The sequence below is a fragment of the Typopeltis vanoorti genome, chromosome 10 (genome assembly GCF_054136105.1).
Source record: "Typopeltis vanoorti isolate ZY-2024b chromosome 10, IOZ_Tvanoo_1.0, whole genome shotgun sequence".
Taxonomy (NCBI): domain Eukaryota; kingdom Metazoa; phylum Arthropoda; class Arachnida; order Uropygi; family Thelyphonidae; genus Typopeltis; species Typopeltis vanoorti.
The window spans coordinates 46,864,363-46,887,536 of NC_143558.1; the positions used below are offsets into that span (position 1 = coordinate 46,864,363).

The 23,174-nt window shown below is 37.0% G+C and overlaps 1 protein-coding gene across 1 annotated transcript in view; it reads left to right on the forward strand.

Annotated features, from left to right (window-relative positions):
* Positions 1 to 695: 695 nt before the first annotated feature.
* DnaJ-60 (DnaJ-like-60) overlaps positions 696 to 23,174 on the forward strand; it is a 47,991-nt gene continuing 25,512 nt past the window's right edge. The window contains exons 1-3 of the mRNA XM_090399447.1: positions 696 to 1,204; positions 8,663 to 8,756; positions 12,541 to 12,728. Of these exons, the coding sequence (XP_090255573.1) occupies positions 1,107 to 1,204; positions 8,663 to 8,756; positions 12,541 to 12,728 (380 nt within the window). The 5' untranslated portion in view covers positions 696 to 1,106. The remainder of the gene's footprint in view (positions 1,205 to 8,662; positions 8,757 to 12,540; positions 12,729 to 23,174) is intronic.

The following is a 23,174-nucleotide window of genomic DNA, read 5'->3' on the forward strand; positions in this document are numbered from 1 at the left end:
GGTATGGACGAAGCCACTTGCTCTGAAAGATCTGGGTTCGATTACCGTCCATGACGTGAGGAATCTTTATCTGTCCTCTTTCGACTAAAGGTGAGTTAGCAGGTCTCATCCAAGTTTTCACCCTGAAACTCTGGTTTCCGGGTCCGTTACAACAGGCAAACCAGATAAAGACATGAGACACTTCTACAGGTGTAAGACTCCTGGAATAAGGAGTAACTAACCTATTCCGTAGGATTTCGGTTTTGAGTGCTGAATCGGAGTATTCAGTAGAAGTACATTAAATTAAATTCGAAAAAGCGTTATAACTTTTTAGTTAATGACTGGATAGTTTTTTTTATATATATATTGCATATATGTCGTTTTTTTTATATATATTATATATTGCATCTATGTCGGTTTTTTTTATATATATTATATATTGCATCTATGTCGTTTTTTTTTTTTAAATATGATACCAGGGGGGATCTCCCCCCCCCCCACCTGATGCCAAACTCCCCGAGTTCCGGGATGATAAGCCGTAAGAGCCGGAGAGACAAAAAACGTGTCATAAAAACGTTTGAAATTTCGGCTTATCTTTTTATATATGTATAGAGAGTAGATATTGCATCTATGTCGGGGTTTTTTTTTTCAACACAATATTTTTTCGCTGTGCATTTTCGTGTGGCAGTGCTGATAGTTGAATTGGAGTATCAGTAGAAGTAGTTGTTGTGCACTGATAGGTTTATAATTATTTAGCTCACGCTTAAGTTATTCGTCATTTTTATGGCAATGACAACTGCTAATTACTCTTTGTATATATTTTGAACAGATCTTAGACGTTTTGTAACACCTCATAACTAAGTTTCGGGCTTTCTTACTCTATTACTGTGGAAAATATTACTTTTACGTATAATCGGTTATTATGTAAATGTCATGTAATGCACATATATATTTAGTATTGTGAAATATATATAAAAAAGAACAGATTCTACATTCATGTTTATCAGCGCATCTAAAATTAATTTACATAAATTAAAAGAAAGTGTTTGATATTTATCAAATCTAGATCAAAATAGCTGTTCAATAGATTAACTCGGGAGATCATTTATCAGTATGTCAGGGGAACTATGATTATCTTAGGTTATCGTCGATTAGGACAAGAGGTAGGCAATGCTTTATCAGTATTCACGTGGAACATGCGTCGTAAATTTATTCATTGTACCAGGTGGTTATATTTTCAAATAATATATATTTATTTAGTCATTAATTTATTTAAAGTTTTCTGTGTTAAATCCAACGTTACTTGTTTTAAACATGCCTATTATTTTCTGTTTTTCTTGACTTCTTTTTGGGGGAGAATTTTTTTTTTTTTTTTTTTTACAAATACATGTGTCATATTTTTACTGTAAATTAAAGTTGCCAAGAAGTCATATACATGCAAACAAAGTTTGTCCATAACTAGGATACTTGAATATAGAGGCTCATAATACAAAACACATCCTTTTCGGTTTGTATATTGAAAATATACTGCTTCCTTTTGCTGATGCAGCTTTAAATGGTGGGTTTTGCTGCTAGATGATATTGTTCAGAGACTTTCAGGAACTCAAGAATGCATTGATGGAGGCTATACATTGCCTACACCAACTGTCATATCTTTTCTTAAACTCGTCCACTTTTACTTAAACTCATTCTAGATCTACTCAGCTTCAGCAGGCAAACTGTCCTGCTCAATCACTGCTCTCTCTCTGAGAGAAAAATCTAACTCTCATCCTTTTTTTAACTACATACAAACTCAACTTCCATGGATACTCCCTTGTCTTCAATCTACTTTCCATATAATGAAAATTTTCATCTAATATCCTGTAACACACTTTCAGCAGTCTATAGACTTCTGTCTTAATCCTCAATTTCCCTTGTCTTCTAGTGCCTGTGATCCACGTATTCTCACTCTCCTTGTAATCTACATTCAGTAATTCCATTATCACATGTAATGCTTCTTTGTAGCCTTTACACAGCTTTCTGCGCACAATAGTCCCCATTTGTAGTCATATTAGGGCTTTGTAAAGAGGTAAAAATGACTTTCATATCCTGACTTGTTAATGTTAGTTTTGGCATTGCAATTATCGTCTAAGTTGTATTTACAATTTTTGCTGTGTGAATCTTGAACTTCATCTTCCTTTCCACCATAACTCCAAGATCTCTAGCCTCAGCAGTTACTGCCAGCATAATCCCACCATTGTAATATGACATTGAATATTTCTTCATGCAAAAATGTATAACTTTGGTGTGAAGAAATATTCAATATCTTCCAGTGCTACTAATATACATCACTTACAGAATGATATGAATAGGCTGGAAGTGTGGACATATTATGATGGCTAACATTGAATTGATAGCTATGATCACATGTTCACATTTCCAACATATTCATATCATTCTGTAAATGCTGTATATCATTAGCATCACCCTGCCTATCTCTGCATCATTAGCAAATAAATGAATCCTCTCAAATCCTTCTCAGTATTATTAATATATAGATTGAACAACAGTGGTTCAAGGACTAATCTCAGGGGTACACCACCAGTCACCTTAAATTTGGCAGATTCACACCCACCATATTCCATTTTCTGATAGTTATTCATCAACCATTTATTCAAGTCAATAGTTTTTTTTTCAATTCCCTTGATTTATTATTATTACCCAAGAACTGACGGAGTCAAAGACTCATCTAGGAGGTTCTTTTATCAAACACACAGCTCATCGTACTCATCAGTGCTTTAAACATACTCAAATTCTCTGCAGACATCACACACTCAGGCAAGGCATTCCAATCATTCACAACTCTGCATGAAAAAAAACCTGCTACTCACACCCTCCTTATACAGTTTCCAGGGATGACCTCTGGTTCTCCCCTGATCTCCCACTATTTTCTGTAGAACCTCTCCAGCATCGATCCTATAACAGCCCCTTAATAACTTGTAGATCTCTATCATATCTCCTCTCCTCCTCCTGTCCACACCAGACTCTGCAAGTTGCATCTTCTCAATCTTTCCTCATACTCAACATTCCAGAGGTTAGAAAGTACCTTAGTCAGTCGCCTCTGGACCCTCTCCAACATCTCTTCATCCTTCTGAAGACCAGGTGACCAAATCTGGGCACAATAGTCCATGTGTGGCCTAATCAAAGCCTTATATAATGGAACAAGAATCTCCCTACTTCTACAAGTCAGTGTCCTCTGCATCATTCCCAGAAGCCTTTGTGTTGTCTTCACAATTTTGGCTATGTGTCCCCTAAATTTCAGATCCTTATCCACTGTCACCCCCAGAGGTCTTATTTCCTCCACTTCCGACAATATATCCTTACCAAGCATAAATTCTGCATCCCATTTTTGTTTTCCAAATTTTAAAACCTTACATTTTGCAATAAACTCACATTCCCATGCCCAATCACTCAATTTATTCAAGTCTTCTTGTAAGGCTACAACATCTTCTCTACTCTTCATGGTTCGTCCCAACTTTGCCTCATCTGCAAACAACTGAATATCACCATCCAAATCTTCACCAATATCATTAATATACAAGTTAAATAGCAATAACCTTAAAACAGACCCCTGAGTCACACACCCTAGTAACTTTCCTTTACCTGGATATCTCTCCCCCATACACAACTTATTGATACTTACCAGATAGCCAGTCTTCAATCCAATGCACCAACCTAATATCCAACCCCCATCCACTCCAGTTTGACTATCAACTTATCATGCAGTAATCTATCAAAAGCCTTTGCAAAATCTAAGTATATTACTGTATATCCTTCTCCTCTGTTCATGGAAGCCGTCACCTTATTGTAATAAGTAAGTAGATTACTAAAACATGACCTCCCTTTAGCAAATCTATGCTCTCTATCAAAGATAATGCCATTGTTGTCAACCCAATTCTGGATCCTAGTTCTTACAAGCTTCTCCAACAACTTAACTACAACACCTGACACACAGATAGGCCTATAGTTTATGCTTGAGTTCTATCACCTCCTTTATGATGTGGCAGAATCTTGCCCTCCTTCCACTCCTTAGAAACTTGACCGAGTGCAAGACTCGTATTAAAAAAATATGTCAAGGCCGGCGTCAACTTCCTGGCACATTCCTTCAGAATATGTGGTAATATATTATCAAGTCCCACAGCCCTATTTACATCTAGTTTGCTCAACTCTCCATACACCTCTTGCTCACTTACAGTCAGTCTCTTCCCCATCATCAACTGCTCTCAGTCTCTCCATGAAGTCACATTTTATGCTACATCCTTTTTTGTGATATTTTTGTCAAGTGCTTTAGCAAAATCCAGCAGTATCACAGTATATCCATTCACTTTGTCTAACTCATCTGTAACATTTGTGTGTTGAGGCTTAAGTGCTGTGAAGAATTCATGTTGGAGGTTTAATGGAATATTATCAGCACTGAGAAAGATTAAAAACAATTTTAAACTTCCAATATTTCGTCTCCGTCACAGAGACATCTTCAGGGATTACAAAGAAACCTTTTGTAACAACACACAAATATAATACAATAGTAAGTGAAACTAAAGTCCTTTTCAGGTGGTGTACCCTCTATGGGGCATTTGCAGGTGTCCTAGAATGTAAAGAGGGATCTCTGATAATTAGTGTTTCCCAAATTTTGGGAAGTTTAATGCAACAGTATTTGTTTAAATTCGGTTGATTTCTGAGTGCAGATGCAGATTCAAAGAATAGTCTTTCTTTTTTTAATTTATTATGGTGGAGCATGGTGGTTTTTGAGTTGGTGGACTTTAGTTTCACTTACTATTGTATTATATTTGTGTGTGTGTTGTTACAAAAGGTTTTTTTGTAATCCCTGAAGATGTCTCTGTGATGGAGACGAAATACTGGAAGTATTAAAATTGTTTTTAATCCTTTCTCAGTGCTGATAATATTCCATTATACCTCCAACATTGCATCTGTAACATTATTACAAAATATGAGCAAATTGCTAAGACATGACTTCTTTTTAATGAACCGATGCAGTTCCTTGCAGAGTATGGCTGGTCTGTCAACTCATTTCTGTATGTTTTTACCAACTTCGCTAAAATCTCTATAACCACTCCAGAGTTAGTTAGACAATGAGATTATCATGCATTCTTTCCAGTTTAATGGATCTTTTCTGATCTATGACTAATTATACAAACATGTCAAGGGCATGGCTACTCAGCTAAACATACCTTTGGCATACATGCTGATATTCCATCTGTATGATCAAATTCTTATCCAGATTGTGCAACAACTCTGGAACTTCCTCATGCATTTTTGTCTCCTCATCCAGTGTTAGTGGCAGCACTATATTACATACATCAAGTTAATAGAACTTAGTGAAGTTAGCACTCATCTTTGAACGTTAAGCAATCGCATTCATCTGCTTCTGACACAAATATGATACAAACACATTCACTAAAGTTATTCTTTCACATTCATTCTTTCTTTTTACTTGTAGTCTAACGATAAAATCCTTTTGATTGCTTTTAGCCTGCACAGCCAATTTCCTTTCCTTTTGTACTCCAATTTAGCTTTCCATACAATGCTTGTAACTTTTCTTGCCTGTGCTTTTATATTTCATAATTCCTGTCACCCTTATTCTCACAGTATTCCTTCCATATCAATCACATCTTATGGATTTCTTGCTTAATATGGTTGCACATCCATTTCAGCCCGTGCGGTTAGCCTAGTGGCTATGTGCTTCGCAACCATATGCCAGGGAAAGGAGTGTCCTATGTTCGATTCCTGTCACCAACATGAGGAGCTTAAGGATCTTTCTCAGTCATAGCCAAGTTAGCTGGTCTTGGGCATGGACAGCAGGGTTTTCCTCCTGCAAACAGGCAAACTTGCCCTTGAAAGCACATGGACTACAGTCATGAATACATCCCAGCCATATGCCGGTCCCTTGCCTGGATAAAATCGGGGGGATTGGGGAAAGCAATAGTGAACCACCCTGTAAAAATCTCACTAGGAATACTTTGTAGGCAATGCCTACAAAGTCACCTACGGTCGGAAACGACTGAAAAGGGAAAATCAATCAATCATTCATTTCACTCCCACTCTATTTGTTCTTTAAACTTCAGAAACACATCCGTCATACCACATTATTTAAACATCTTTTCAAAGCTTCCCTTGTACTGCTGATATCTTTCCCATTCAGTAACTGATACCATGAAACCTAACATAGTATTCTCCTGAGTTTCCAGCCTTGTAGTTCAGCATGTTACCTGTCCTAATTGGAACATTCATATATTTAGCTACTTCCCAGGTCAGTACAGTTTGCTCATTGTCACCAAAACAGTCACATCCTCAACTGAGATCCCTTCCGATGCTATGATTAAACGTAACACTATTTGGTATTGAGTTGCTTCTTTCAAATGCCGCTTGAGAAAATTGTCTTGTAATACATCAGTAAATTTTCCTGTATTCTAATCATTAGTTTTCTCTGCTACTCAATCAATTTTTGGATAATTTAAGTCACCAATAATGATTACTTGTTTAGTGTACCCATCAAAATAATTTGGCATTGCATTTCTTCACCCTAGCAACTGAACTGCCAGGTTGGTAGCAAATTACTCATCTTATATTATTAGGAATTATAAGGCAGGCAACTATCATAGACTTAGAAACCAGCTTGTAGTAGTATAATGAATGGAAGAATTCAGAGAAAGAGGTTTCATTAGTGCATGGGAGATACTTAAGATAAAGTTGTTGACAGCAGTGGTAAATTATATACATCAAGTGAAGAAGATACAGCAATTTGGAGTCAAATGGATGATGAGAGAAATAAAAGTGGAATTGAGAAATAAAAAGTGGAATGAGAGAAATAAAAGTGGAAATAAAAGTCAAATGGATGATGAGAGAAATAAAAGTGGAATTGAGAAATAAAAAGTGGAATGAGAGAAATAAAAGTGGAAATAAAAGTCAAATGGATGATGAGAGAAATAAAAAGAAGAAAAAGAGATTATGGAAGAGAGATATAAAGAGAGAGGCGTAGAACAGTTTCCTGAGGAATATTGGACTCAGGCTAGGAAAGCAACTAGTATTGTAAGGAGAGAAAAATTAAAATATGAGAGGAGACTGGCACTGCAATCCAAGGATTTTTTTTTTTTTTTTTGCTATGTGCCAAGTAGGAGGAAAAATGATAGTGGATGGATAACGTACTGGATGGAGATGGAAATTGGGTGACCAAAGCGGATGACATAATTAAGCTATTTAATGATCACTTTATTAGAGTGTTGCATCCTGGCACTACAGGCTTTATTCCTTGAAGAATAATGAGTGGCTTAGTGTTAGGAGTGAATGAAGAGAATATATTATAAATACTGAGTGCACTAAATGTCAGTAAGGCAGGGGGACGACCAAATGGAATTTCACCACATATTTTAATAGAATAGGCTATTGAACTGACTGTGCCATTAACTTGGCTATTTAATGAAAGTCTTGTAATGGGGCACATTCCTAGAAAGTGTGGAAAGAGAGTAAGATAGTACCATTGCATAAGTGTGGTGGTAGAATAGAGGTATCAAACTATAGGCCTGTTTGTATTTCTTCTGTAGTTGTTAAGATTTTGGAGAAACTGGTAATATCAGATGAGGGTAATATTATTTATTGTCAACACCCTAGATTTGTTAAAGGGTGCTCTTGTTTTGGTAATCTGGTAGCCTTTTACAATAGAGTAACAAGAGCAGTGGATGAAGGTAAGGCATACGCTATCATTTTTTGGGATTTTTCCATGGCATTTGACATTGTGCCACATGACAAGTTGATTTGTAAGTTGCATCATATGGGTTTGGATTTAGTAGATCATATTGGTGAATGGCTCTCTGATAGATATTAGAGAGTTGTATATGGGAGGAGCAATATCAAGGTGTAGGAAGGTTACAGGAGTTCCACAGGGTTCAGTTCTGGGACCATTGTTATTCAATCTTTACATCAATGATATTGTTACAGGACTACAGGGAGATGTTCAGTTATTTGTAGATGATGTGAAACTTGGTAGGGTTATTAGTAACAGTGCTGATGTTTCGACTCTTCAAAAGGATTTGATCCCTATACAAGTTGGCTATCAACTTGATAGTGTGTTGAGGAAAACCCATTCTTTTCATTACTTCCCACAGTTTCACATGCTGAACAGTCAATAGCTTTAGAGTAGTTCTGAGAAACACATTACCAGAGGGAGTCTGAATTCTTTATATTTTTCTATGATCTGTCTAAGGCAAAGGATCTGATCTCTGGTGCCCTTACCTTTCCTAAAACCTGCTTATTCCTCGGGCATCTCTGCTTCAACTTTGGCCCCAGTCCTATTTAGCATTATCTTAAATAAAATTTTGCTTGCGTGAGATATTAAACTAATAGTTCTATAGTTCATGTCTTCATATCTCCTTTCTTATGTAGTGGTATGAAAACAAGCTTCTTCCAGTCTCTAGGCCATGATCCTGTCTCCCATATCCTTGTAATTAGTCTATGAAACATTCTTATCCCTTCATCCCCTGTGGCCTTCCAAACATCATCAGCAATAAAAATGCAGTTCTTGTGCATTGTACTGTACCCATTATTACATAGTTTTTGACTAAAATATGGGATATTTTTATATTATTTATTTCATCTATAAACTTTACATTTGCTTTTTTTTTTTTATTAGCCAGTCTTCTAAAACATACTATGAAATATTATGTGTGGATCCTAAATGCACAACTAAAGAAATTAAAGATAGTTATGTAAAACTTTGTAAAAAGGTAAGTTTCATCTATTTCTGTACACTACTTACTGTTATGCGTATAGATTTTTGCACAGATGCACGTGTACACACATAGAATACAGTACTCATAATTTTTTACTTTTTTTATCTGAACTGCTCAACTGATTTTCACAATTAATGTTTATTAATAAACACAGTTCATATAAGATTTTAAGAAAATTTGGAGAAAATAGCAAAGCTTATAGTAATGGTAAGGTCCTACTGGACTTTTGTTCAGGATATTGATCAGTTATTACTAACACAGTGTTTTAACATAAAATGCACACAAATTCTCACGGAAGGAAGAAGACATGAAATAAGTCATGTTGTTTATATTGATAGCTAGCTATATATTCATGCTGGTTCAGGACAGGTATACAATGGATTTGAAATAGGAAGTGATCACCATTTAGTTTGGAGCAGGATAAAAATTAATTTTATATTCCTTAACTTAATTGAATAACTGCTGTAACAAAACTGGCATGCAAATCAATAATAAAAAAGACCAAAACTTTGAGAGGGGAAATCATAGATCCAGATATAGAAATATTATTCAAGAAAAAAATAAAATGGTTTGGAAACAAGAATCGAACCTTGGAGACAGTGGCAAACTTTGAAGCAACTATTGAAACTATTCAGCCAAGGAGATAGTGAAGTTGTTTGCAAGGGTAGAAAATTTTGGACTTATGGTGGGCACAGGAAATTAAAGAAGCAGTCCTAGAATAGGAGACAACATATAAAAAGTGCCTCACAGCTAAGTTGGCAGATGCACTGAGACAACACAAATAAAAATGTAAGAGATAAGTTTTGTGTAAAAGTGGCTAAACAAGTCATGAGAAGACTTGCTAAGTATATACAGAATAAGTATCAGAAAGATGGTAAAATGTTTGGGAAGCTTTCAAAAGTTTAGAAATGGAGTAAAGGGTACCATAAAAGGAATCTACATATTTTACATGTGTGGAGTAATAATTACTTCGCACATGTAGAAAAGATTGTTAAACGAAACAAGAAGTGACAGAACAGTGGTAGAATATATTCAACAAGAATGCAGTTAGGAGTGTGTGTATATATATATATGTTTAAAATTATTAACAGACTTAAACACCGAGAAAAAATACAAGAGATTTAATAAGGTTTCACGATATTCAATGCCTTCAACTATTGGTCTAAGAGGAGTGTTTTCTTTGTGGATTTTCGGAAGGTCATATAAATGGGAATAAGTGGATGAAGAGAGTGGAGCGATAGGCAGATATTTCTAGGTAATTCTGAGGTGGATTTGAGGAGATTATTTGTCTGGTTATGTAGTTCTCTTGTGGAGTCTCTTTGAAGTTCAGAGTAAGTATTACAATCTAATAATTCACAGATCTTGAGGCGATAATTGGATCTATTCAGGATGACAGTGGCGTTCCCTTTGTCAGCTGGCTTGTATTTTTTTCTCAGTGTTTAAGTCAGTTAATAATTTTAAACATGTCATTTAACCGAGTCAATTACTCTGTAAATAAAGATATATATATATATATATATATATATATCAATATTTCAGTTAGAAAAAAAGCTATCAAAATCCTGAAATGCAGAAAGACAACTTGAGTAAATGATATTTGACCCAAAATGCCTCAAATATGAAAGTATAAAAGTTTCACGAAGGTTGCATTGCATAATTCAGAAGGCATGATCAAAAAGTCAAATTCCAATGATTTCAGTAGAGTTATCGCAGTACCTATCTGTAAAAAGGAAATAAAACTGAATGTGAGAAACAGAGGGATTTTCGTACTAAGGGTTTCAGGTAGAATTTATATAAATATACTTGAGAAGAGGCTAAAAAGAATTATAGAAGAGAAACTTTCACAAATAGGGGTTGTCAGGATCAGATGTTCACTTTAAGACAAATATTTGAGAAATCATATGAATATAATAATGATTGTATTTAAGTTTTTCAGATCTAGGAAAAGCATATGACAAAATATCAAGAGAAAAGTTGTTCAGAATGCTACATTTATATGATGTAAATGGAACATCATTATGCAGATTAAACACAGTCTATATTTAAGCTGTACATCAACAGTTAGAATTGCAGGTGGTACAGGAAAACAATCCGATATAAAATCAGGTGTAAGACAAGGATGCATGTTAACATCCGCTGTTATTATAAAAGATAGTGGTATTAAACCTGATATCAAAATTGGAGAAGTTAATCTAAGCTCTGGACTATGCAGGTGATATTATATTCTCAAATAAATACAGTATAATCCCGCAGGATTCCTTAACTTAATTGAATAACTGCTGTAACTAAACTATGCAGATCAACAATAAAAAAGATCAAAGCTTTGAAAATATGCAGGAACATGGAAACTTCAACTGCATTCTTAATGGAAAAAGCTAGAAAATGTAAAATATTTAGGGTACATCCCCAGAGACATGCTTACTTTATGGTGGCATAGGATGTCATGCTACATCGTTTTCTTCTATCTGTGGCATTTTGGTTTGAGAGGTCTTGTCAGGCCACCAGTCATGATTGCAGTGCTCCTGTTAGTCTTGGACTGCTTATTCATCATTCCCTCCCCCCCCCCGCTTATTTCACAGTTACCCTCCATATCTGGGAGATGATCCACTATCCTCCACCTGTGGACCCATCCAGTTGTGGTCAGCTCTGCAACTTGGAGACTATCCCTCTGAGACCTGGGAACTATCCCTTAACTCCAGCAAAACTATTGGTTCAGCTTTTCACCTAAATAACCAAAAGGTTCACAGAAAACTAAAAATAAACTTCTAAACCTCACATGCCAATAGCATTTGGAAAAGACTAAGTTAAAGATATCTGCCAGTAACAATATCATAAACAACAAGCTCATAGGTACAACTTGGGGTTGTAAATGCTTTGGATTCTTAGAACAGCAGCCCTGCCTCTAGTCTTCCCTGTGGCAGAGTATTGCTCACCAATTAGGAGCTGAAGTCACCACATGATTCTTGTGGACACATAGTTCAGCATAACAGTGAGAATCATCTCTGGTATCTTATGGTCTGTTCCTTTCCCATGGTTGTCTGTTCTTCTACCTTCCACAACACTTCATCTTTCAGAAAAGAGAAGCTACCATCAAAGAAATAAAATCAGAAATAACATCAACCTTCCCATACATCAAGACATCTCTCCACCTCCAACTTGTCAGCTTACCTCTGGATCCATCTGGCTTGTGTAAATACCAGGACTAGTGGAGAAGATTCTGGAGTGAACTACAAAGAAATACCTGATCACAGATCGAACTGTCAAACCTCCAGGATTCAATCTACCTAAAACCTCTGGAGCTAGCTATACAGATTTAGGTGCACCCTGTTATGTATCTACCCAAATACTGAACGAACGAGGATGGGCTGGCATGGGATTTAGCCAACCAAATTGTATTCTTATTGGCTTAAACCAAAATACAAAATGATGGTACAACATTTCAAACAACCACAGTTATATATCAATGGTGGTCACTTTTCTTTAATGTAAATAGGGGTTGAGAATCCATTATCTGAATTTTCTAAGGAAATCTAACCTTTATTTTTAGCTCAACTTTTAATACCAATCCACCACCATCAATTAGTAACAAATTCCACAATACAGTGAAACAATCCAAAATTGGTGTAAGTAAAAGTGTATATTTAGATTACTTGTGTTTAAGCTACAAAATAGTACAGATTCATTAAGGTTCAGTGCAAGTTGTTTCTTTAATTATGGTTTAAATTAATGTCAGTTTATTTACTTCAGTGCAATTATATGCAAATTTTATCTTTTTTAGTTACATCCAGATTTACAGCCAGGTGATGTATCATTTCACAAAAAGTTTGTAGAGATAAATGAAGCTTACTCTTGCTTGATTAGACCAGAATCTCGTTCAGTATATGATTTAAGTTTAAAATCTCGTTCCACATATCCTGGAAAGCATTACTCATATAAATCATATGAAGCATCATATCATAAGCCATTGTAAGTATTGAATATTATGAAGAATAATACCCTTGAATTACTTATGTCAGATTTGATGCGAGTGATTGATTTGCTGCGAAGAAGTAGAATGTGAGAATGGATATCAGAAGGTTGTTAATGAGAGTGAAAAAGATAATACTGTGTTAGGAAAGGTGGGTGGTCAGTATGTTACCCAGGTATGAAAGTGATGAGTTGAGAGAGTGAGCAAAGATTATGTGCCATTTGTAAAAAGTGCAATTTGTAAGCAATAGGATGATTTTGAGGGTTGATGGAGCATTATAAAAAAGAGACAGACTCTGTTTAAATGGTTTTTATGTGAGTCATCTGGAGAGGTTCCTGGAAGGCAGAGTAATGAAATGATTAGAGAGATTTGTGGAAATGAGTAGGAAAGTAGGGTTGGATAAAAGAGATAGGAGAGCTTGTAGATGGAAAAGTGAGTTGTGTAATACTGAAGGGAATGAACAGTAACATAAGACAGACAGGAAAAAGGGGGGGGAATCAGGGTGGACTGGAAGATGCGAGAAGTTCAGATCCTGGATGCAGAAGTGAATGTGTGAGCAGACAAAGGATTGAGATTGCTTGGGATGTTGGGAGTGTGTGGGATTAGTGGCTATAGAGAGGAATGGCCAGGAAGAGGTATGGGCAAGTCATATCTGAGAAGTGATGATGTTGATTGAATTTGTTATAAGGTGAAAAATATTATTGCATTGATCAAACTTGTTTGCTCAAAAATTGTTGGAATAAGTGAGACATAATTGGATGAGGTGCACATCATTACAGGTATTCTTCCATCTTAATTCCTGTAATATGAAAAACATCATATTGTGTTTTTTGCTTCAAGATAGATAGATAGATCAGAAAGGGGGAAGGAAGTAAGGAAGGAAGTGATGATAGTAGAGAGGTTATGCCCATCAAAGGTGCAGATGCAAAAGGAAAATAGTGGCAGTGGTTTGGAGGTATGGCATGAAGCAGACTGGATGAAATATTTAGTTGAATGTTACTATATACCTGGTAATGTGGAGGGCATTGAGAAGGAGATGCTAGACAAATTTGCCTAGTATATAAGAAAAGTATGATTATTATGGATAATTTTAATTATGGTAATATAGAAGCATTGAAGAAATATGGAGAGAGATTAAGAGCATATATATGAAGCTGCAGAAAAGAACACTTGGAATGCATAGAAGAAAAGACAAAGAATGGATATTGGTTTGGAAAGTGGGAAAATGAAATGATGAATGTTAACGAAGTAAGGAAAAATAGCAAAAGTGTTCTGGCAAATATGAAAGTAGTAAATGATAGTGTACGGAATGAGAGCTTGAAAGAAGTGGCTGAAAGTACTGCGGATGATGAATTGACACTAAGGGGTGAAATAATTCATTTACAGGACAAAACGGGAACTAGAGCGACTGGAGAAACTATTGTTGTGTGGTACAGCAGGCGAGAGAATGAAACAAAATGTGAATTCAGAAAGTATGAAAGTGCGAAAAACTGGAAACAGTATTACATAGAGATTTGATGATAAGAAGTATACTTAATGAGCAAGTGACGAAATCATGTTTTCCAAGTGTAGTAATCAAGGATGTTAGTGACTGTTAGTTTGCAGAGAGTGAAGTGCAAGAGATGATTGTTATGGCAGGAACAAATGATTTGAAAGGGGAGAAATATGTCATGAAAGAGTTGAAAGAAGCAAAAATTAAGAGTGAGGAAATAAAAATTGTCAGTCTGCTGCCTTGGTATAATAGGACAGGTTTGAGAAAAAGAGCCATGATTGTTAGTGAGTCAATGAGAAGATTGTGCAGTAGGAATGGTGTGTAGTTTATAGATGTGTGGAATGGATTTGATGGACTAAAGGACCTATATATGCCTGATGGACTGCACTTGAATGGTTTTTAAGTTGATACTTGGAGAAAGTGTTGTTCAGTAAGTTTGGAAGTGCAAAATCAGGGAAACTAGAGATATTGCAGGGGGGTGGGGAGCAATCAGTCGTGTCTATCCGCACCTGGGACAAAATTGTGTGTGCAGAAATGAATATGCAATGCTGAATGCAATTATTATGGGAGACTAACTATGGGGAAATAAATTGGAGGGAGGAAGGGGGGGGGGACATGGCAAGATGGAAGTGGAATTTGTACGGTTGTTAAGGGATAATTCCATGAAACATGTTATGGAGAGGATAGGAATTTAAGATTGGATCTGAATACGATTTCATATATTTCAGATTTGAATGGGTGGTAATGACATTATACAAGGATAATTGTGAATACAAGAGAATGTTGAAATGCATGTACATGAATGCAAGAAGTATCAGGAATAAGGGAGAGGAGTTTTTGGCATTGGCCAGCTTAAGATGGCCAAAAATTAAAGGCATCAGTGAGACCTGGTTGACAGAAAATTATGTGGTTATAGGAATAGAATGTAAAGGGTATTGTATTTTCAGGAAGGAGAGGGACAGGAGGTGGGGTATTGTGATGATAGCTGAAGAATTACAACCAACAAAATTAGAAGTTAGAGGATTTTAGGACTGGTGAGATAGTTAATTTGAGGCTTACTGGTGTGACACAGAGGCCAATCGGACAAAATATATTGTTGAGTGCTCTGTAGATCTTGGGGGTGGGGGATTCACAGGAAGATGCCATGTATCAACAGATTAACACAATGAGTGCAGGCCAAATAATTATTATGGAAGACTTGAACTATGGGGATATAGATTGGAGGGAGAAAAGGGGACATAGCAAGATGGAAGTGGAATTTGTACAGCTATTAAGGAGTAATTACATGAAACAACATATTATAGAGGGAATGAAGGGTTTGAGAGTGTCTGTGTTGTGTCGACTCTCTTATGTTTTGGGCCCTCTTTTATCTCTTATATGTATATATTACTTTATTCTACCTTTTTCTCAATAATTCCTATATTTTCTTTCTCTTATTCCTTATTTAATACCATTTACTTTAAACTTCTATCTCATTTAACTTAACTCAGGCCGAATTCCTGACAAGAATGAAGCTGTTGGTTTGTGAGACAAAGAAAATGCAAATGGTGGATTTCAGAAACACGTAATACTGTGTACAGGCATATCCATTAGTAAGCACAGTGTTTCCCCCACCGCTACACTCTGTAAGTTACGAGAGGATTCCGCGTGTGGCGCTAAGTGCCGTGTGACGTGAAGAATGACGTAGATGTCGATGATGAAAGAGAAAAGAGTGGCATGGCGTTTAAAAAGGCATGTAACTCTGGAGACAAGGCTTTTAGACATTTTCCTGCTGCTGTGTTCCTGTGCCCTCGTAGGTCCGGCTGGTGCAGAGCCTCCACGTGGTTTTCCTTTGTTCGAGGAGATATCAGAAGAATAACCAGGAAGCCTGCTAGTCGGAAAATAGCCCAGCAGACTCTATATATGGAAGACTACAGAAATATCCAACTATGAAGTACAGAGGGAATCCGTAGTGAACATCATGAGAATGTGTGAAGTAAAGTAGTCGTAGAAGGCAGATATCCGACAGGACAAGGAAGCGGCCAAAGTAACATACCAGCAATTGGTAAGATGCAAAATTTTGTTCCTCCTATCTAGTGGAAATGTTTAGGAAGATTTTATTGGATTGTGCTACAAGAGACTCTTAGGACAGTAAATTGATAGATTGAGAATGAAACAGAATATTGTACGTAAAGCTTATGTAGTAGATAGAATCTAGAAATTACTGCTAAAATTGAAAGAGATACAGAAAATTGTTATATGAATTTACCTTGAGAGAGAGAGATTTACTAAAGTTCTTAATTGAGTTTTGTATATATATGTATTGGATAGGATTGTCAGAGAAAATTGAGAATGGAACTTAATTCATATTGTGAATGGAATTGATTAACTAGAGTGGCACAAAGAGACTAAGTGTATTAAATGTTATTAAGTATGTTTCTCAGATTGAGATTTACAGAAGGGATAAAGTAATTGTATATATGAGTGCTAATTCTCTACCTAGCTTTGATTGTTTGAGTGACTCAGTTTGATATTGTGTATTATATGTATTTTCTTGAAATTAAATGTTTTGTTTAAATATAAATGTTGTATTGCCTGAACTTAGACCCTATTGCACTTGCTCATAAAATTTAGCGAGCCTAAAAAGGCGGGAAAATAGATAATATTGGATCATGACTGCGAGTTGGAAAAATATGGTTGATAAGAGTGAATGCTGACTGTATTCCAACTCCTTGATCATACAAGTTTAGTATAATCTTGGATTCAGGGTGGCGCAGCGAAAATAAATAAATTTCTCTGAATTTGAATAAGGAGTTAGAACCAGTGCTGAGACAAAGAAATAGGCATCTGCCATTTGCATTTTCTTTGTCTCACAAACCAACAGCTTCATTCTTGTCAGGGATTCGGCCTGAGTTAAGTTAAGTGAGATAGAAGTTTAAAGTAAATGGTATTAAATAAGAAATAGGAAAGAAAATATAGGAATTATTGAGAGAAAGGTAAAATAAAGTAATATATACATATAAGAGATAAAAGAGGGCCCAAAACATAAGAGAGTCGACACAACAAAATGGCGCAGCCGTAGGATTTGATTTAATAACTAGAAATATATAGAAACCATTAAATCAAAGTAAGCAAGTTGTAGGTCAAGACAGGCAAGATTGAAATTTGAAATTTTGAATATAGAACTAAGAAATTTGTAACTGACAAGTCATTATGGCACTCCCTTCTAGTACTGGGATGGACGACATTGAGTTTTTTAAAACAGTAAATCCCCTACAAGTATTCCCGCAATTCTTGGGAGAGCAGTGGGATGATCCTTTCACGTTTTTTGACTACGTAGAAAATCTTAGGAGGGTAGGCAGATGGTCAGAGCTTCATCTTCTGATTTTGGTCCGGAATAATTTGCAAGGGAAAGCCTTAGAGTTTATGCGTTCTTCATCCCCCCCCCCACCTAAGGGAAACGCATGACTATCAGGAATTTAGGAAAATTCTTATTAATAGGTTTACACTGAGGGGTGGGATCAATAAGATAATGTCGGAAATATACAAATGCATTCAGGGAAACAATGAGGGAGTATCCAGTTAGTTCAACAGGTTATTGTCTATCTCGGGTTCGGGAAGGACATTAAGGTCTGATGAGTGTGATAATTTAAGATGGGTAACCTTACAGCAATTTAAAATAGGATTGCAAGATTAGTTGAGGAATATAATATTCAAGAAGGGAGCTGAAAGTCTCTTGACGGGTGTCTGAGGCTGGCCTTAAAGAAAGAGAGAATGCTGGATTAATTGAGCATTTCTTCTCAACTCAGAGCTAAATTGGCAACAGAGTTAGAGCTTATGGATTCCGGTCCAGCAGCTCTCTCACAACTCAAGAATTCCAACATAGACTCATCAAACAGGTCTGGCTCGGACGAGTATAGAATGCAAACTGCCTCTGTGGAAAATGTCTGTGGGAGGATACCTCTATCCCTAGTGGAAGGGTATGTGCAAGGGATCCAATGCAGGTTTCTCCTGGATACTGGAGCCCAGATTTTGGTTATGCCCATGAAATTAGTGGAAGCTTTCCAAGAATCCACTGTTGATGCCTTCACTAGACTATGTGACCCTGTAAAAATAATGGGGATAGCACTGGTCGAGCTCTCGTCGGTCATGAAGGCCAAAGTAAAGATCTGTATACCATGCTTCCAGTTGATACCACACACACATGTTCGTCCTTCCTGAATTGGCGGACACTGGGAATCAGGTCATACTGGGCCTTGACTTCTTAGAGAAGAACAAGTTTGCATGTGATTTTGGAACCATGTCTGTGTCCTTGTGTGGGAAGGAGTATAAACTCAACCAAGAAAAGGGCGGTATCAATGAGTCGAATAAGGTTGAGGATGGACAAGTGAATGAGTGCAGAGAAGAGATGAATTTATGGAGAAAGAAACTGATTCGGGATGCCATTGAGCATGCAGGGTCTGTCCTGGAAAAGGATTGTATGGAGGAGTTTTTTGGGAAAATATTCAGCCAGTTTTCACGGAGGATATCAGCTCTCTCTCTTGCACAGACAGGGTGGAACATTCTGTCCAGATCATGTCTGATGTGCTTACATACGTTAAGCAGTATCAGATACCTCTCAAACACACAGAAGGACTTAAGAAGATGTTGTATGAGTATGAGAGAGCTGGCATAATTGAGAGATCTAACTCAAGGTGGAATAGTCCTTTCATCTTAGTGGAGAAACCCAATGGAGGACTGCGATTTGTTCTGGACTTAAGGGAGATCAATAAGATCACCAAGCCAATAGATTTCCCTGTCTGCAGAATAGAGGACCTATTGATTGGACTGGGAGGAACAAAAATCTTCTCAAAGTTAGATTTAAACTCTGGATACTTTCAGATACCCTTGAGGAAGGAGGACAGAAAGTACTTTGCTTTCACCACAAGGTGGCAAAAGTATCAAATGTGTCGACTCCCTCAAGGCGCTAGAAACTCAGCTATGAGCTTCCAGAGTTTAATGAACTCAATTTTATCAGATATGTTGGGAGAAGGGGTAATCTGCTTCCAGGACAATCTGTTAGTGTACTCTTCCTGCATCAGGGAGCATTGTTGGCTGCTAACCGAGGTGACGAACAGGCTAGACGAGGCAAAACTCTCCTTAAAGATATCAAAGTGACAGTTTTTCCTAAAGGAGGTGGAATACTTGGGACATGTGGTGAACGAGGGTGGGGTACATCCTACCAAGGAGAATGTAACCACAATTTTGAATGCGAAGGTTCCATCAACCACTAAGCAAGTCAGAAGATACTTAGGATTGGTAAATTTTTATATAAGATTCATTCCTGAATGCTCTAATTTGATGGATCCACTGGTCAAGTTAACTAAGAAAGGAAAGAAGTTTGAGTGGGGGGAAGAGCAGCAACGTGCCCACCGACTTCTAAACTGTGCTTTAACTAAATCTCCACTGCTGACCTACCCCAAACTGGGTCAAATATTCTATCTGTCTGCAGATGCTTCTATAGATACAATTGCTGCTGTGGTAGAGCAAAAGGAAGGAGAGCACTATAAGCCAATAGCTTTCATCAGCCGCAGATTGTCCCCCATCAGAGATCAATTACTCTGTAATTGAGAAGGAGGCGCTAGCCATAATTTTCTCTCTCAGGAAGCTCAAGTCTGATACTAGGCCAACAAGTAATTTTGAGGTCCAATCACAAGCCTTTGTCCTTCATATTGTCAATGAAGGACAAGAATCAAAGGATCATCTGGTGGGCTTTAAAAATTCAGGAATTTAATGTAGAAATAAGATACGTCCCTGGTTCCAAAAATGTTGTAGCTGATTACCTCTCTAGGTCACTTGACACCTTCAACCAGGACGGAGTAGGCCCAGATCGAGAGGAGACTCGTACACTAAATGTAGCAGTCACAGTGAACAAGGAAGGAGGCACACCTATAGAGCAACAAACATAGGATAAAGCTAAAATCATAGAGGAACAGAAGGGGGATCCATATTGGGGAGTTCTGTATGACTTAGTCAAGAAAGGGGAGAGGTCACATGATGAGAAGTCCCTTCTTCAGACTTTACATCTTGACCAGGATGGTCTTTTAATATCAAGGCAAGAATCCATAGGGCGATGGAGAGATAAAATTGTAGTACCAAAAAAAATGGTTCCTTGGATTCTCCATACGTTTCATGACACTAGCCTTGCAGGCCATCAAGGTATACACTCGACCTTGGGCAGAATACTCAGTAGATATTGTTGGAATGGAATAAGAAGGGACGTTGAGGCATATGTGCTGTCATGTCACATGTGCCAAAAGAAATCAGGTATATGTGGAAAGGCCCCCCCCCCTTCAATCGACCCCGACACCTAGTCGCCCATTCCAAGCAGTAGCCATGGATATCATGGGGCCTCTACCAGTCACTAAGAATGAGAACAAATACATCCTGGTGATCGTGGACGTGTTCTCACGATATCCAGAAGCAGTTGCTATAAAGGATCAAACTGTGGCAGATCAATTTTTTAGACTAATCATCTCGAGATATGGGACCCCACAGACTCTCCTAACTGATCAGGGATCTAACTTCAAAGCTGGAATGATGCTGCAACTGTGCAAATTATTGAAGGTGAAGAAGCTGTTCACCTCGCCTTACCACCCTCATATATTATATAATATTGTGATAACAATAGAGACAAGAAAAGAAGAAGAGGAGATATTAAAGACAAACCAGAAAATAAAACAAACAGTAATAAAAAAGAAAATAGAGAGATGGGTAGGAGATAATGAGTAGAGAAAAATCTGAAAAAAATTCAAATATCAGAAAGATAAGAAAAAAATCAATACCAAAGAAATAAAAAGTGATATACAGAAAATCACTGAAAGAAAGTAGAAATTTATAGACACCTTGTATAGATGGTAACTTGTACAATCTACCTTTAAATTTTTGTCAAGTTGATGTGAGCCAAGAGCTTTTTAGTCAAGCTTACGAGGATGAAAACTTTTTTAGAAACATTATTACCAGGGATGAGATGTAGATTTATGGCTATGACATCGAAACAAAAGCTCAGTCCTCAGAGTTGGTGTCAAAAGGATCACCATAACCCAAAAAAAGCAAGACAAGTGCAGTGAAATGCTAAAGTGATGATGATAGGTTTTTTTTTTTTTTTTAAAGGGCATTGTTCATCATAAATTTCTTCCATAAGGCAAGACATTGAACAAGGAGTATTATCTTGAAGTAATGCAAAGTCTTTGTTGAAAAAAAAAAAAACTGATGCTGGGATGGAAAATTGATGGATGCTTCATCACAATAATCCACCTGCACACACACACATCATTACTAATCTATCAGTTTTTGGAAAAACACAAAACAACAGTCTGGCAGCCGCCCAGGTAATCACTTCACTTCATGGCCACTCTCACCTACTAAAGGGAGATTTGACACCTCATTTATAATAACATTCTCTAATGATATGATCAAATCCAAGACTCTCAATCCTTGTGTGCCCTCTGTTACATACTGCTCGAGGTACTTGTCCCTTCAAAACCTCACCTGCCTGGTTGGCTGAGTGGTTAGCATATCCACTCGTCAGCCAAGAGGCTGTGGGTTCGAATCCCACGAAGAGCATGGATGTTTGTGATTGTCCTACTAATTACCATATGTACTGCTGTGACCGGTGTCCTGGTGCAATGTGACCTTTGATGTCTTTGTGCCATAAAAAAAAAAAATCAAATCAAAATTAAATTCAGAAACTCAAGAAATTCATTTTCTCTACTTCCAGTTTCTGTGTCATCATCCTAATCTATATTGTTGTAATTAAAATCACTCGTAACAATCAACCTTTTCCCATTTGTTTGGCTAATTTGCTTATACATTTCCTGGTCACTGCCCTCCACATTACGAGGTCTGTAGCAGCATCCAACAAGATATTTCTTTCTATTCACCTCTATCTCACACCGAACTGACTCAAAACCATTACCAATTATTTCCCTCTTGTATGGACATAACTGTTTTTCTATCAATCAATATCACCACCTCCCTTTTTACCTTTTCTATCTTCATGAAATACATCATTCCCTTCCATCTTTATTCCTGTCAGGATGTCATCCTTATTCAACCATGACTCACTTATGCCAACTATTTTTTATGTGAACAAACTCAATCAATGCAATCATTTATTTCTGATACTTCGGGCAATCGTATACAAACGTAACAGCTCATTCCTGGATCTATAACAAATTTCATTGATACCACTTATTAGATGTCTACACACACACACACCAATTCATATCCTCTTGGAGCATCAACCTTTCTCATGCTGTGTTCCCCTGTCCACCTTGAGTCTCCCTGTTTGTCTTGCACACTTGTTCTCTCATTCTCTACACTCATGCTACCCACTTCTTCATTCATATGCACCATTTCAGTATCTCCTTTCTTATTATCTTACTCTCCTGTTTTTTCATATTGCTTCTTACTTGCTCAGATCATTCTCTACGCTCATTACTCTCCCTTCCAGCAGCAGTCTCTCCAAATGACTCACACCAAAATCATTCAAATGCAGACCATCACTCTTATATAGTTCATTTCTCAAACTTGTTCCACACATTAACAAACTGTACTCTTTTCTCTTCACACATTTCTGCTAACATATCATTCATAATTCTTACTCTCTGCCTCATCTCATCACTGTCATACCTGTGCAACACACTGACTACCTTTCTTACCATGCTATTATCTTTTATTCTTCTCAACAGCCTCCTGATATCCAATCTTACATTTTCCTAGTCAAGTTATTTGTCCTTATTACCACCACTACCAACTCCTTTGCTCTTTTAGTCCTCATATCTAACGCCTCACTCTATTCATTTTAACTCCAAGAAAAAGAGAAGATGCACAAACCTTGTGCATCTCATTTACCACACCTCTAATAATCAAATCATCATACATCACTCGTAGGTCTTTCGTTACGTTACCATTTTCCTACCGACTTCTTTTG